Source organism: Labeo rohita, chromosome 10, assembly GCF_022985175.1.
Source record: "Labeo rohita strain BAU-BD-2019 chromosome 10, IGBB_LRoh.1.0, whole genome shotgun sequence".
Taxonomy (NCBI): Eukaryota; Metazoa; Chordata; class Actinopteri; order Cypriniformes; family Cyprinidae; genus Labeo; species Labeo rohita.
The window spans coordinates 11,234,820-11,251,886 of NC_066878.1; the positions used below are offsets into that span (position 1 = coordinate 11,234,820).

Genomic DNA, 17,067 nt, shown 5'->3' on the forward strand with positions numbered 1-17,067 from the left:
TTCTCTCGCAAAGATATTTGCATTCCCCCAAGAAACTTTACATTTGCTCGCAAATTTTTTCCGTTAAACCAAGAAACTTTGCATTTGCTTGCAAAACTTTTGCGTTCTCTTGCAAAGATATAATCTCTCACAAAACTTTTGCATTCCCCCAGGAAACTTTGCATTCGCTCACAAAATTTTTGTGTTCCACCAAGAAACTTGGCGTTTGCGCACAAAACTTTTGTTCTCTCTCAAAAACTTTTGTTCTCTCTCAAAAACTTGTGTTCCACCGAGAAACTTTCGTGTTCTCTCACAAAGATATTTGTGTTCCCTCGCAGAAAAGTCGATGAATATATTCTCTCTAGGGATGTAAAATCAATTAATCATAATAAATCACATCCAAAATAAAAGTGTGTGTTTACTAGGGGTGTAACAATACATGTATTCATACCGAACTGTCATGGTACGGACATCTCGGGTTCGGTACATGAGGCCTTACAACGAATACAGACAATTCAACTGTTATACTGTTTGCGAAATGGAGCTTTGTGCTCTTGTATCCTACCTCTCTCATTCGGCACAAATCCAAATATTCCATAATACTTCCATAAAGAAAACTAATAGGATGTCACTTTCTGCCATTTGAGTTTCCTTTCTGTCACAAAAATGAACAAACTCAGTATATTTAGGCTACGTTATGTGTCGCAGTGTTTTTCTCCCCTTGTTTGTCTGTTAACTAAATCAAATATATTTAGAGTATTCATTCCCTGTATGTATATATGTACTGCTGATTATATACATATATATATTATTTATAACATTATAATTCAATATAGTATTTAGTATTTTCACATCTAGGTGGAAAATTTTTTTAATTTGTCCTACAGTCTCTTCAAAATAAATGAAAAGAAACTTAACATAGTAGACTTGTTGTTTTTTTCCTGTTGTACTGAAATCGTATCGAACCGTGACCCCCGAACCGAGGTACGAACCGAACCATGACATCTGTGTACCATTACACCCTTAGTGTTTACATAATATATATGCTGTGTATTAATACCGTATATACGTAAAACATACACAGTACACACATGCATTCTATAAACTCAAACTTTTATTTTGAATGTGATTAATCGTGATTAATCGATTTGACAGTCCTAATTCCGTCCCTTCACAGACTTAGAATACATTACCCACGTTTAAATTAGTGGTTCACGTCTGGTGACTTTCATATGACGATGCTTATAAAACTGCCAGCTGCCGTAGAGATTAAAAAAAGTCAAACATGTTTTTTAATTGTGAGCTGGATTAGAAGGGCAGGTGGCAACCTTATTCTCATTAAACCAAGAAAATCTCTACTTCCAAAAATTATGGAGCTGATCCAGACCCGCCTTCCTAGCTCCCAAGAGGTGTATTCCTGTCCTCCTACAAACAAACAAAACCTCACGGAGGAGGGGTAAAAAAAACATCAGGTTCAGGAATTGGCAAGCACATCATTTTGGAGAGAGATTATATCCGCCGACTTGCCGTGATAGTTTTAAAATCGGCAATAAAAACGCCACGGCTCGGTGTAAAATTGGGGATTTGAGAGGGATTGTGGTTGAATCTAGTAAACAGACAACAATGGCGTGCGCGCGAGCAGAACCGCACCCTCCCAAGCAATCCTGCTGCTTGATTTTCAGAGAATTTCTGCATCTTAGGGGAGGCTGGTGGGAAAGCAATCTCTCTACTTTTTAGATTTCAGTCTTTTTACTTGCATGCTGTCATGCATTTCCAAATCCTTTCCCGCTCAATCTGTTTTCTTCCCTTTTCTTCTTTTCCCCAGGTTGTTTGGAAGGTGGCTAATTTCTCCTAGAGCTACACCCCACTAGTTTCCACCGGGCTTCTCCGCTTTGCACGGAAGGATTGAGCGACTCTTGGGGAAGGAACCGGGTCTCCGCACCACAGGGAGCACTTTGGGAATCAACACAGCCGTGGGTCATTCGACCTAAACTCCTTGAACTGTCGAAAATCTAATATCCTAAATCTAAAATCTTTACCCGCATGACCTTCCCTCACTCTCTCTCTTTATCTGCTTTGAAAGTTTTCCTTTAATTCTCTCATTTCAAACACCTTATCGTTTCTCTCTAGCCAATTCGCCCTTTTTATTTTGCTTCTAAACGCTTTTTTCCCTACTTTAATTCTGGCCTTAAATCGCCTCTGTTGAAACGCTGGAAACCGTCCAGACTATAACGCATCGCTTTAACAGCCCTGGAAGCTCTTGTTTCATGAGATACATGTCTGCTTTCATCTCAGTGTAGATAAACAATTTAGTTACTTTCATTCTTTGGCTACGCAAATTATGTCGGTGTGCCCACCCTGTGTTCTCAGTGTGAATGAGATTAATGTTTGAATCTTATGATAGTATCTACAGCTTTAATCAATCACCATTAAATCAACGTTAGACAATCCAATCAATCGCTCCAATTTGTTTTGAGTCCAACTGTTGTTTATTAAAGGCTATGTTTAGAACAGAATAACAGTGTACTGCTACACATGGGTACTGACTGCTGTTTGTTATAATAATAAGTGAATTATGTGTTTCAAATGCAGTACATTACTGAGCGCCTAAGGGGACATGGTGATGGAAAAAACATATGAGGTGGGAGGAAAAACTATATTTCAATGCTTTTGGATTCACTTGCAAAACCTTTGCATTCTCTCACAAAAAAAAAAAATTGTTCCCCCAAGAAACTTCGCCTTCTCTTGCAAAAGTACTGTGTTCTATCAAGAACCTCCTTCAAAACACTTGCGTTGTCATTAAATGTATTTTTTTAAAACATTTTTTAAAATGGTCATGATAGTAAAAAAAGAAAATTACACTGCGATTCAAAAGTTTGGCATCAGTAAGATAATTAATGTTTTTTAAAGTTTCTTCTGCTTATCAAGGCTGCATTTATTTGATCAAAAATCCAGCAAAACATTAATATTGTGAATTATTATTTCATTGTAAAATAACTGTTTTCTATGTGAATATGTAATTTATTCCTGTGATGCAACACTGAATTTTCAGCATCATTATTCCAGTCTTCAGTCACATTATACTTTAGAAATCATTCTAATATGCTGATTTATCAATGTTGATAAATTAATATTTTGTTGGAATGTGATACTTTTTTTCAGGATTCTTTAATAAATCTAAAGTTAAAAAGAACAGAATTTATTTAAAATAGAAATATTTTCTAGCAATATAAACTACTATTTAAAAGTTTGTGGTCAGTAAATTTGTATTCTTTTTTTGAAAGAAATTAATACTTTTATTTACCAAGGATGTGTTAAACTGGTAAGTGACAGCAAAGACTTATATTTTAAAATATATTATAATAGAAAACCATTATTTTAAACTGTAATTTTAAAACTGTAAAATTACTGTATTTGTCATCAAGTAAATGCAGGCTTGATAAGCATAAGCTAATTCTTTAAAAACATAAAAAATCTTACAAATTCCAAACCTTTGAACGACAATGTATATTTCATTGCTTTTGCATTCTCTTGCAAATTTTTTTATTTTTTCCCAAGAATCTTTGCAGTTGCAGTTTTGCATTCTTTTATAAAACATTTATGTTCTCTTGCAAAACTATTCCATTCCTCCAAAAAACTCTGCACTGATTTGTAGAAGCACTGAAATATAGTTTTTGCTCCCACCTCATATTATATATAACACAAAAGTTTTGTGAGTGAACGCAAAGTTTCCTAGAAGAATGTAAAAAGTTTTGTGAGAGAAGGCAAAAAATCTCTTCCACTCCTTTTTTAAACTATCACCATATCATATGACCATTTAAAAATATATTTTAAATAATATAATATAATATAATATAATATAATTATAATATATAATATAATATAATATACACTGACCAAAATTATAAACGCAACACTTTTGTTTTTGCCCCCATTTTTCATGAGCTGAACTCAAAGATCTAAGACTTTTTCTATGTACACACAAGGCCTATTTCTCTCAAATATTGTTCACAAATCTGTCTAAATCTGTGTTAGTGAGCACTTCTCCGAGATAATCCATCCACCTCACAGGTGTGGCATATCAAGATGCTGATTAGACAGCATGATTATTGCACAGGTGTGCCTTAGGCTGGCCACAATAAAAGGCCACTCTATAATGTGCAGTTTTATCACACAGCACAATGCCACAGATGTCACAAGTTTTGAGGGAGCGTGCAATTGGCATGCTGACTGCAGGAATGTCCACCAGAGCTTTTGCCCGTGAATTGAATGTTCATTTCTCTACCAAATGCCTCTTCAACTCCAGCATCTTCAAATCCAAGATCGCCTTAGACCAGCCACCCGGACAGCTGCTGCAACAATCAGTTTACATAACCAAAGAATTTATGCACAAACGGTCAGAAACCGTCTCAGGGGAGCTCATCTGCACGCTCATCGTCCTCATCGGGGTCTCGACCTGACTGCAGTTCGTCGCTGTAACCGACCTGAGTGGACAAATGCTCACATTTGATGGTGTCTGGCACTTTGGAGAGGTGTTCTCTTCATAGATGAATCCTGGTTTTCACTGTACAGGGCAGATGGTAGACAGCGTGTATGGTGTCGTGTGGGTGAGCGGTTTGCTGATGTCAACATTGTGGATCAAGTGGCCCATGGTGGCGGTGGGGTTATGGTATGGGCAGGCGTATGTTATGGACAACGAACAGAGGTGCATTTTATTGATGGCATTTTGAATCCTCAGAGATACCGTGACGAGATCCTGAGGCCCATTGTTGTGCCATTCATCCACGACCATCACCTCATGTTGCAGCATGATAATGCATGGCCCCATGTTGCAATGATCTGTACACAATTCCTGGAAGCTGAAAACATTCCAGTTCTTGCATGGCCAACATACCCACCGGACATGTCCCCCATTGAGCATGTTTGGGATTCTCTGGATCTGTGCATACGACAGCGTGTTCCAGTTCCTGCCAATATCCAGCAACTTCGCACAGCCATTGAAGAGGAGTGGACCAACATTCCACAGGCCACAATCAACAACCTGATCAACTCTACGCAAAGGAGATGTGTTGCACTGCGTGAGGCAAATGGTAGTCACATCAGATACTGACTGGTTTTCGGACCCCCCCATACAGTAAAACTGCACATTTTAGAGTAGCCTTTTATTGTGACCTAAGGCACACCTGTGCAATAATCATGCTGTCTAATCAGCATCTTGATATGCCACACCTGTGAGGTGGATGGATTATCTCGGCAAAGAAAAAGTGCTCACTAACACAGATTTAGACAGATTTGTGAACAATATTTGAGAGAAATAGGCCTTTTGTGTACATAGAAAAAGTCTTAGATCTTTGAGTTCAGCTCATGAAAAATGGGGGCAAAAACAAAGGTGTTGCGTTTATAAATTTGGTCAGTGTAATATAATATAATATAATATAATATAATATAATATAATATAATATAATATAACAAATGGTTATTCTGCATTTTAACTCAAGTTAAGTTAAGTTCAAAAATACCTACAGTATTTTCATGACATACAGGCAAAAGCTACATACAGTATAAGCAGTTCATTGTCTCACAGCAATAAGTTTGGCAGGAAAATATTTACAATTTGAATCTCCTAGTATTCCAGAGTCAGGAAACATTCTCACTTGTCTACTGACACCATTGTTGACTGTTCTGAATAAAATGAAATCTTCCAAATATTTAAAATTAGTATTCCAACAATCTAACCTGCATTTTTCTTTAGTTCTCAACATATTCATTTCATCATCTTTGTAAATACAAAAGAGGATCTTGTTGGTCAAATATGTTTAATTATTCACAACAGAGCCCATTTAGTAAATCACAGATAAACTATGCTAAATGATTCTAAATGAAACTGCTGATTCATGAGTGCTGCTTTGAGTTAAATATACTTAAGTTTCATCCTTTAAAAGAGTGTCAGAAGACTGCCATAGGACCATAACCATAATATGAAAACATATAAGTATTTTTACATAACTAATTCATCTTTAAAACATAAGAGCTAGGAAAAAAAACAAACAAACAAAAAAAAACATCATCAATGTTTGGGTCTAAAGGGCGCATCTTATTTTGTGTAAATATGTCTTAACTTTATAATTATCAGACGAAAACACAGCAAGAGAATGAGACTGAGCCCAAGGCACTAAAAAGCTTAGATTACAGCATGTATTTGTCAAAGTAATTAATGTTATTGTTTCAGCTTACTGCTTTTAAACCGGTTTGAGTGGCAGTCGTTGAAGTCCCTCATGCGTGCCCTACAAATATGTAACATTATACAATCTATAGCCTTTCACCTCAACTTGGTGCATTAGTCTTCATGAATAATGCAGAGAAAAGTTTCCCAAGTGTGTACCACTAAGTCCTACTGTCCTGGATATGCAGCTCTCTGAAACCTAGCTGAAGATGCTCCTTTCTCTCAGCACCCCAATCGATCTGAAGAGAACTTGCCCCTGGACACGTTTTAACTGGGGAACCCTTAAATCTGCTACAGACCTGACTGCACTCTCTGGGCTTCTCTCTGCAGGGATAAAGTCTGGAGGACTTCTTTCGCTTCATGCTTCTCTGAGTGTGGTTACACTTGGTAAATGCAACATACAAAAGCAAACCAAGTTTACTGAGAAATCATGAATAAAGCATGTAAATGAACATGATAAGAACACTGCAAGATACTAAAAGGAAAAAAAAAAAATATTATATTATATTATATTATATTATATTATATTGTATTATATTATATTATATTATATTATATTATATTATATTATATTATATTATATTATATTATATTGTATTATATTATATTATATTATATTATATTATATTATATTATATTATATTATTAAATTAAATTAAATGAAAATAATTAAAAATGATTTACTCTTAATTCATTTTTTTATATATTACATAATATAAAAAACTATTATATAATCTAATATAAATAAAATATAAATAAAAAACTAAATATGAACTGAACTTTTAAATAATAATAATAATAATAATAATAATAATAATAATAATAATAATAACAATAATATAACAGTATTTTATTTAATTAAAAGTATTAAATAGAATAACTAACTGACTAACAAACTGACTAAAAAGAACAGTAAATAAATAGCTAAAGTATTAAAATAAAATAATAAAATAAAATAAAATAAAAATGAATTATTAAATATCTTCATTATCAGTATTTTAAGTAGCAGTATTTTGTCTTGGAGTCCAGTATTAAATTAAACTAACTAACTAACCAACTAACTAAATACTAAATAAATAACTAAACCGAACAAATAAAAATTAAATAATAACAATAATAATAATAATAATAAACAAATAAACAGACAAAGAAATAACTATACATTTATTTTCTAAACCTAAAAGTAAAGGTTTTTTTTTTTTTTTTTAATAATGATAACATAACATTATTTTATTTAATTAAAAGTATTAGAAGTTTTAGAAACCTAAAAAATGAATTTTTTAGGTTTTAAATGATAAATAATAAATAATAATAATATCACAACATTGTAATTAATTAAAAGGATTTCACCCTGGTGTCCAGTAAAAAATAAAACAAATAACAACTAAATAAAAACCTAAATAAATAACTAAATACTAAATGAATAACCAAAGTATTAAAAATAAATTATTATTTTAAATTATTTTTTTCTTATTAATCTTATTAATAATTAAACATCTTCATTATTAGTATTTTACACATTTATTATTTTTTAAATAAATACTTCACTATTTATATATTTTTATAATAATAATAATATAACAGTATTTTATTTAATTAAAAAGTATACAATTAAATAAAATAAACAAATAAGTAAAAAACTGCTAATTAAATAAATAAAAAGCTAAATAGCTAAATACAAAATAACTAAAAACTAAATATAAACTGAACAAATAAAAACAAACTAAATAAAACAATAATAAACAAATAAACAGAAAAATAAATACACATTAATTTAGAAACCTAGAAAATAAAGTTTTAAAAATGTATATATGCATGTATGTATTTATTTATTTATTTTAATAATAATAATAATAATAATAATAATAATAATAATAATAATATAACATTATTTTATTTAATTAAAAGTATTTAATCTTGGTGTCCAGTAAAAAATAAAATAAATAAAAACTAAATAAAAACCAACAACTAACTAAATAAATAAATACTAAAGTATTAAAAACAAAATGTAATTAATAATCAAATATCTTCATTAGCAGTATTTTATTTAGGTAGCAGTATTTTGTCTTGGTGCCCAGTATATAAATAAATAAATAAATACATACTTAAGTAAATAACAACTAAATAAATAAATAAAAGCTAAATTAAAAAATAAAAATAAAAATAATATACAATAATATACAAATAAACAGGCAAACAAATAAATAGGCATTTATTTAAAAACCTAAAAAATTTAAAATTAGATCCAAGCTTAAAAAATAATACATAGTGGCCAATGGGTTAAGAAAAACACAGTTATTGCAACATTATTTTGCCATTTTTTTTTTGGTGTCACCAGTGCAGCAAAAAAAGCTTGTCTCTGGTCTTCCTGAGAGGCTTTTTTTTATTTTATGCGATTCATTCTATCTCTCCTACGGGAAAACCACCATCCCCACACACCCCTCCAGTATTATGACTATCCCTACCCGTCCAGCATCGGAAAGCGTGGCTGTGATCACCTATCAGAGGCCGGCGCGAGCCAGCCACGTTCTTATCGACCCGGCCGATTGGCCGAACGTCCCCTCTGCACTTCATGGCCCTGGAGACCGGAAGGATCGATATTCTCCCACGAGGAGAAATGATTGATCGTCCTCCAAGACCCCGTCCCTGCCTCCCCCAAAACAAAACACTCCAGCGGAGAAGAAATCTGGCATAATGATCAGCTTTAAGCGATTAGTAGCGGCTCCAGCCAGTCAGCAGCACAGCTATGGGAACGAGGGACCGCAGATATGAAACGACACCAGACCTTCGTATCAGGTGTGTGTGTGTGTCACCATATTACGCATGAGACATAATGAGGATGTGACTCACAGCGAAATGTGTTTTTCAAAGACAGATCAAGCTGACGTCCTGGTGGGATTCACACTTCAACATCTACAGTATCAGCTCTGAGAGTCAGAGACACAGGACAGGCCGTCGAGAGAAAGAGAACCGTACAAATCTACTGGCAGGTCCAAAAAAAAAAAAAAAAGCAAAACGCCACTTGAATATCAATGAGTGTCATTTCAAACTCTGCATTTAGGTTTATGGCTTCAGGGTGGGAACGGAGGAGATGTTTTTTCACAAAGCCCACACGGGCTCTGGTTATAGGCGATGTTTTAATGAGAAGCCTAACGCTGGCAAACACAAAACGATTAGGTGTTCGGGGAGGCGCAAACGGCCGTATTTACCGTTCTATCCGCCGGTCCCGCGCTTCTATCACCCTCGTCTCTCATCTTCAAAGCCCGACGGCTGGTGGCATGGAAAGAGGGCTCCCCCCTCGTGAGCAAGACACAGAAAGGGCAGCGGCAGGGGCTGGAGGAAGCCTAAGTGGCCCTGGCTGAAGGGTGTCTTTATTCCCCGCCAAGCGGGCTCGCTGCCTGGGCCGTGATTAAATAGAGGCCCTGGTGGGAGGCCTTCAGCTGGTGGAGCTCATCTCCGGCAGCTCCCCGCAGCCCTTGTTCTCTGAAGAGGAGGCTAGGGGGTATGAGCGGAGCCGCGGGGTGGGCGAGGGCCTCTGCTCTGGGTTTGCTATAATGAGAGGAGGATCGGTCGAGGCTGGAGCTGCTGTAGAGTGCATTAGCGACACGGTTCAAACTAGCCGTTCAGCCCGTGTAGCTCTGTGCCTTGCAGAGGTGTTTATTACTTGACAGTGGGAGCATTTATAATTGAGCTTGAAAGTCGTCGGTAAGGTGAGGACAAGGCTGATTTGGCAAAGACGACTAAAGCTGTACTGAAAAAAAAATTATATATATATATTATATGTGTTGTTTGGTCCACATATGTTGTTTCGGCCCCCACTAATATTGTGAAATAATATTACAATTTAAAAAATACTGATTAAGACTTCAGAAAAGTGAAGATTGATTGATTGATTTAAGTTTATGCTCAAGAAGGCTGGATTAATTTGATTAAAAATACAGGAAAAAAACACCAGGAATATTGTGAAATATTATAAAAAAAAAAAAAAATACTGATTAAGACTTTACATTAGTGAAGATTTCATTCATTCATTCATTCATTCATTCATTCATTCATTCATGTTAGCCAAAGCTGGATTAATTTGATTAAAAATACAGGAGGAAAAACTTATGAAAAACTTATTGAATTATGACTATTACAATAAAAAAAAAACAACAACAAAAAAACAATGATTAAGACCTTAGAATAGTAAAGTATTTATTTATTTATTGGTTGATTGATTGTAAACATTTTTAAATTTATGCTCACCAAGACTGGATTAATTTGATTAAAAATACTTAATACAATAATAAGACTTTAGATTTAATTTTATTAATTTGAAAGTTGATTTAAGGTTATACTAAAAAATTTGATTAAAAATACAAAAATAAATAAATAAATAAATAAATAAATAAATAAAATACGGGGGGAAAAAACTGTAATAGAGTAAAATATTATTACAATCTAAAATTACTGATTAAGATTTTAGAATAGTGAAGATTTTGTTTTAATTTTAGTTAGTTAGTTAGTTAGTTTTTTAAAGTTTTGAAGCTTATACTCACCATTAATTTGATTAAAAATACTTAATACAATAATAGGACTTCAGAATAGTGAAGTATTTATTTATTTAATTTTATTTTTTAAAGTTGATTTAAGGTTATACTCACCAAAGATGGATTAATTTGATTAAAAATACAAAAAAATAAATAAAAAATACAGGGGGGACGGACTGTAATATAGTAAAATATTATTACAATCTAAAATTACTGATTAAGATTTTAGAATAGTGAAGATTTTGTTTTAATTTTAGTTAGTTACTTAGTTTTAAAGTTTTGGAAGTTTATGCTCACCAAGGCTGGATTAAAAATATAGGGGAAAAACAGTCATGTTGTGAAATATTATTAAAATTACAAAAAAAACAAAAAAACAAAACAAAACAAAAAAAACTTATCAAGACTTTAGAAAAGTGAAGACTGATTAATTGATTGATTGATTTAGGTTTATGCTCAAGACTGGATTAATTTGATTAAAAATACTAAAAATACCAAGTGATGTGAAATATTATTAAAATCTAAAAAATACTGATTAAGATTTTACAATAGTGAAGAGCTTTATGTATGTACGTATGTATTTATTTAAGGTTTTATGCTCACCAAGGCTTGACTAATACAGGGGGGAAAAACCCAGTAATATTGTTTAAATATTATTACAATTAAAAAAAAAAGATTACGATTTAAGATTACTTAAGAATAAGATTTATTTATTTACTTATTAAGTTTTATGCTCACCAAGGCTGGATTAATTTGCTTAAAAATACAGGGGAAAAAAAACAGTGAATATTCTAAATAATATTATGAAATATTATTACAATTTCAAATAATTGCTGTCTACTTTAATTAATTCCTATGATGGCAAAGCCGAATTTTCAGCATCATTACTCCAGTCTTTAGTGTCACATGATCCTTCAGAAATCTAGGATTTCATCATGCACAAAACTGCAAAAGGATATTGTTGTTTTCTTTTAACATCAGCTACAACCTTGTAATGCACACGTACTGTTTGTCTTTTTACTTATTTATCAAACCCTTGCCTGACAAAGTGTGCCTCCTAAGCAATTGCTGACTATCACAGACGAGTAGTATCCCTGTCCACTTCCCTTGACTGCGAAAAGAGGCAAAATAAGAGCAAAAACACATTGAATGAAATATAAAAGTAAAAGGAGGTACGGGGAAAGGTCTGGAGATATACTCCTACAGCACTTTATCGATCGCATTCGCTTTCCCTGAAGCATGGAGACCGCAGAAACCCCCTAGCAGAAACTCAAGCCTCCCCCAACATAGAGCTCCGTTCTTGGGGGCAAAATAAATAGATCCCACCCCATCTGAAGCAGACTGCCGGGGTCTGTTTGCCACCACAATTTGCTGTTTTATTGATCTGAGGTATAAGTGCATTCATTTCGATGGGCTCACAAACAAGATTTTGACGCTTCCAGTGACTCACGAACAAGCACAGACTCATGACAAGACACAAACAAGAGCCTTGAACAGGAATGAAGACTGCAATTAAGACAATTAAGCAGATTAATGCAGTAAAGTGGGGTCCATAAGTCTAAGACCACAAGTGAAAAAACATTTATTTTGCATTTCCAATATATTTGATACTGTCAGCAGCATAATGATTTGACTGAAAAGATGAACCTGTAAATGTACAAGGATTTCACAACATATAACATTTAATGCTAAAATATTTGTTTTGTGTCCCAAAAGCTTTTATTATTATTATTATTATTATTAAAGCAAAATGGGATAAACCTATACACTAGCCAAACACTATTCAGAAAAGTATAATAAAAATAATAGTAAAAAATACTGTTTTTAATTTTTAAATACTACTTGGCTTAGTATTTTGTCCTCCTTTTGCTTTAATATTATTATTATTGTGACTGAATATTTTGTGTAATAATAATAATACATTTATTTATTAATATAAATTTTTAACTAATATTAGTAAAAATAGTATTAGTAGAAGTTTGTGTATTTTTTAACATTTTATACTACTACTACTACTACTACTACTACTACTAATACAAAATGTTTTTTTTTTTTTTATACATTTTGCCCTAGTATTTTGTCCCCCTTTTGCTTTAACTATTTTTATTATTATTGTTATTATAATGTTAAATAATACACACTACTAATATTTCTACTAATAATAACTAATGAACAACATTTTGTATTATTTTATTATTATTTCTATTATACAAAATCTTCAATAATAATAATAATAATAAACTTATTTTTAAATATTGTTATTATTATTTTATGTATTATTATTATTATAAAAAATGTTAAATAATACACATACTAATACTACTACTACAATTTCTACAAATATTAATAATTAAAGCAAATTGGGGACAAACCAAAATGTATTACATATTAATGTAAACAATATTTTGTATTATTTTATTATTATTGTTATTACACAAAATATTCAACAACAACAACAACAACAACAACAACAACAACAACAACAATAATAAATTACTATTAAATATGATGATGATGATGATGATGATGATGATTATTATTAAAATGTTAAATAATACACACTACTACTACTACTTCTACTATTACTAAAATTTCTACTACTACTACTAATAAATTTATTATGAAATATTATTATTATTATTATTATTATTGCTACTACTACTATTAAAATGTTAAATAATACACATACTAATACTACTACTACAGTTTCTACTAATATTAATAATTAAAGCAAATGAGGGACAAACCAAAATGTAAACAATATTTTGAATTATTTTATTATTATTGTTATTATACAAAATATTCAATAATAATAATAATAATAATAATAATAATAATAATAATTTATAAAACAATAATAAAATTAACAACCGTTATTATTAGATATTATTAGTGTAATAAATTATTATTATTATTATTATTATTATTACTATTATTATATAAATTATTATTATTATTATTAATAAAATGTTAAATAAGTCAAATACTACTACTACTAATATTAATAATTAAAGCAAATGAGGGACAAACCAAAATGAACAACAATAATTTGTATTATTATTATTATACAAAATATAATAATAATAATAATAATAATAATAATAATTTTTTTTTTAATTTCCTTCCTTTAAAACTTCCATGGTTTAAATTAAATACATTCGATTTTGAATCTCAGATTTTCAGTGTTCTCTCAGACTTGTGAACTCCACTGTTTGTTCAATTACACAGATCTGAATCATTTTCTAGACAATTCTTTATAAGTTTCGCCAAACACTGTGCCTTTAATTGAGCCGATTTCTGGCTTAAGGTAATGTTGTCTTCCGCTATACGCTAAAAGCTCTTTCAATCAAAAACAACAACGGTGCTGGTTTCATCTTTGTGGATTTTAACCGGGCTAAGGCCTTCTTCTTTTGGTGAGTGAGGGTATTTGTGCGCGCAAATGTATGCGAGTGGGTGATGTTTGATGAGCCATAGTTTCTCTCGTCGTAGGGTGTCTCGTTCTCTCCTCCTAATTGGAGTCTCCGTACAAACACAAACTCCCATTGGTGCAACCCGAATGCCCCAACACAGCATCACATGCGCACACCCACGCACAAACACGCACATACAAAGCCACGAACAGCTCGTTTTGTGTGATGACAGTCACCTCTAGCATCTCTGTAGCCAATTAAATGTGTTTTCAAGACTTGTCAGATCGTTTTCCCCTCCCCCTTCCTCCCTAGTGTACAAGCTCGTCTTTACACATCAATGGGAATGTGTCACAACCAACGGCAGGCTGGCCTCTAAAGAGCCATGAGGGGTTGAAGGACACACACATCGAGGTCTTGCATTGCAAAACATCGTAAATGCCTACTCGGTCTCATCATGCGTGCATTATATGCGGATAATGCATTTATAATAAGTGACCTAACCTCTCTCCCACATACTGTATATTTCACAGCTCATATGCACACACATTCACATACATCATCTCACTCCCACACGTATATAAACACACTGCATTACTATGATGTGCTAGCCTTCTTGAGATCTCTGGTGAAAGGATACTTCCCAGCATGCTCCACTGCCACCCTGTAGTCGTTGTAGCTGTTGCACGGATGGAAGTTGAATATGAACAGCAGGTTTGCGCGTTCGAAAACGATCACCTTGTCGGCTTGATTCAGAGTCGTGACTGCTGCCTGTTATAAACAAAAACAAGATGCAAATGATTGTCAAACATGAATAATCTCAGAGAAAGCTGGTACTGTTCAGATGTAGCTCACAGATCAGGAGTTCTCAGATGTTTTTTCCCCCTAAAATGTCTTAGGAGAAATAAAAACTGGAACAAATTAAACAATAGTTGAAGTTTAGAGGTAAAAAAAAAAAAAAAAATCCTAAAGCAGCAAAGCTGTTTTGCTGCCATTGGTTTGATTTGTTGGTTTTTAGAAGGTTTTGTCTGATGGTCAAGCTAGGCTAGGAGACTAGCAGAATGATAGTCTAAAACTAGTTAAAATCTTCTTGGTTAGGTTTAGGTTAGGTTTTAGCTTAGACTAGTCTGTGTTCAAATGGGAATATTAATAATAATAATCATCATAATCAACAAAAATAAGTAAACAATAAATGATAATAATAAAAAAATTAATTTACAAAAATAATAAATTTATTGTACTACAACTGCTACATATAAGAATAATACAAATAAAATTAAAATAAATGAATAAATAAAGCGATCATAATATACTACATATAATAATAAGAATAATATCATTAGACATAAAAATAATATTAAAAAATAAGCAAATAAATCAATAAATCAATTATAATACTACTACATATAAGAATAAAATTAATGACATTATACATAAATTTAAAATAAATAAATAAGCAAATAAATAAATAAATTGACCATAATACTACTACATATAAAAATAAGAATAACATTATACATAAAATTAAAATAAATAAATAAATAAACAAATACATACATATATAAATACACAAATCAATCAATCGTAATAATACTAAAATACTAAAAGAATAATAGCATTATACATAAAATTAAAATAAATAAATAAATTTACCATAATACTACTACATATAATAAGTATAATAACATTATACATAAAATTAAGTAATAAAATAAAATAAACAAGCAAATAAATAAACAAATTGATTGTAATACTAGTAATATAAGATTAAGAATAATAACATTATACATAAAATTAAGTAATAAAACAAAATATACAAGCAAATAAATAAACTGAATAATAACATTATACACAAAATGAAATAAGATTTATTTATAAAGGATTAAAATAAATGACTAAAATAAGTACAATACTACTACTACTACTACTAATAATAATATGAATAAATAAACAAATAAATAAATAAAATATACATCTTCTTGGACAGGCTGGGAGACCATCTTAAACCAACTAAAACCAGCTGGATTAAGATTTTTTCTTTCTTTTTTTTCCCTTTTTTCTTTTTTCAAAAGGGTATAAAGCTATGCTTGAGTAGAGTATTGATAATATATATTTGAATTCGTATTGAGATTTTTTGGCTTTTAATGTCAGACTGACATCTATGATCACAATTTGAAACTTAAAATCTAGAGGTGATAGATATGAGGCAGAGATATCATCAAAAGACTCCATCTCTGTGATTGTTCATTTAATTACGAATCTCTCTTTCATTAAGACAATATGAATTTGTGATTGTGTTGATTAATATATTGGACATAAACTGTGGCTCAGTGGGGTTTTATATAGTTTAATGCAGTTGAAATCTTATTTCTGCTGTCTTCAGTACAATGTGTGTGCGTGAAATGGACTTCCTGCTATGGAGAGTCATGCCTGGTTGGCTGTATTATGCAATTTCATTATCATACGGGCTATGCATCGCACATCCCATTTATTATGGCAGATAAATAGCTCCCCACAGTTTAAAAGATGGCAAGGACAGATCCAACAAGGAGATTTACACTGGGTTTCTTCTGTAGGTTAAAGGCAGTATAAGACAGGCACGTTTAGGAATGTGTGTATGTGCATCTCACCTGACCGGCAGCCAGCCAGCCGTATTTGTCTTCTGTAAGATTCATGTCACGGTCGAAAGCATATAGTTGTCGGTATCGCAGATGCTCACTGTCCACAAGGTTGAACTGGCGACGAGCATAATAGTAGCTCTCGTCGTTTCCTTTCCTGGGAAAGTCAAGCCATTCTGGATGGCCAAACTCGTTACCTGGAGAAAGGAAAGTTTGAAAATCAAGATCGGAAAAGCCGGTGAAAGCTTTTATCACAAACAAGAAAACACACCCCAGAGCTTTTTAAGGTAATTTTGTGTGTTATGAAAATA

General features: G+C 32.0%; 1 protein-coding gene across 1 annotated transcript in view; it reads right to left on the reverse strand.

Annotated features, from left to right (window-relative positions):
• gbe1a (glucan (1,4-alpha-), branching enzyme 1a) overlaps positions 1-17,067 on the reverse strand; it is a 248,270-nt gene that overhangs the window by 28,652 nt on the left and 202,551 nt on the right. Inside the window, exons 13-14 of the mRNA XM_051121339.1 lie at positions 16,769-16,953; positions 14,779-14,909 (exon numbers count right to left, since the gene is read on the reverse strand). Of these exons, the coding sequence (XP_050977296.1) occupies positions 14,779-14,909; positions 16,769-16,953 (316 nt within the window). The remainder of the gene's footprint in view (positions 1-14,778; positions 14,910-16,768; positions 16,954-17,067) is intronic.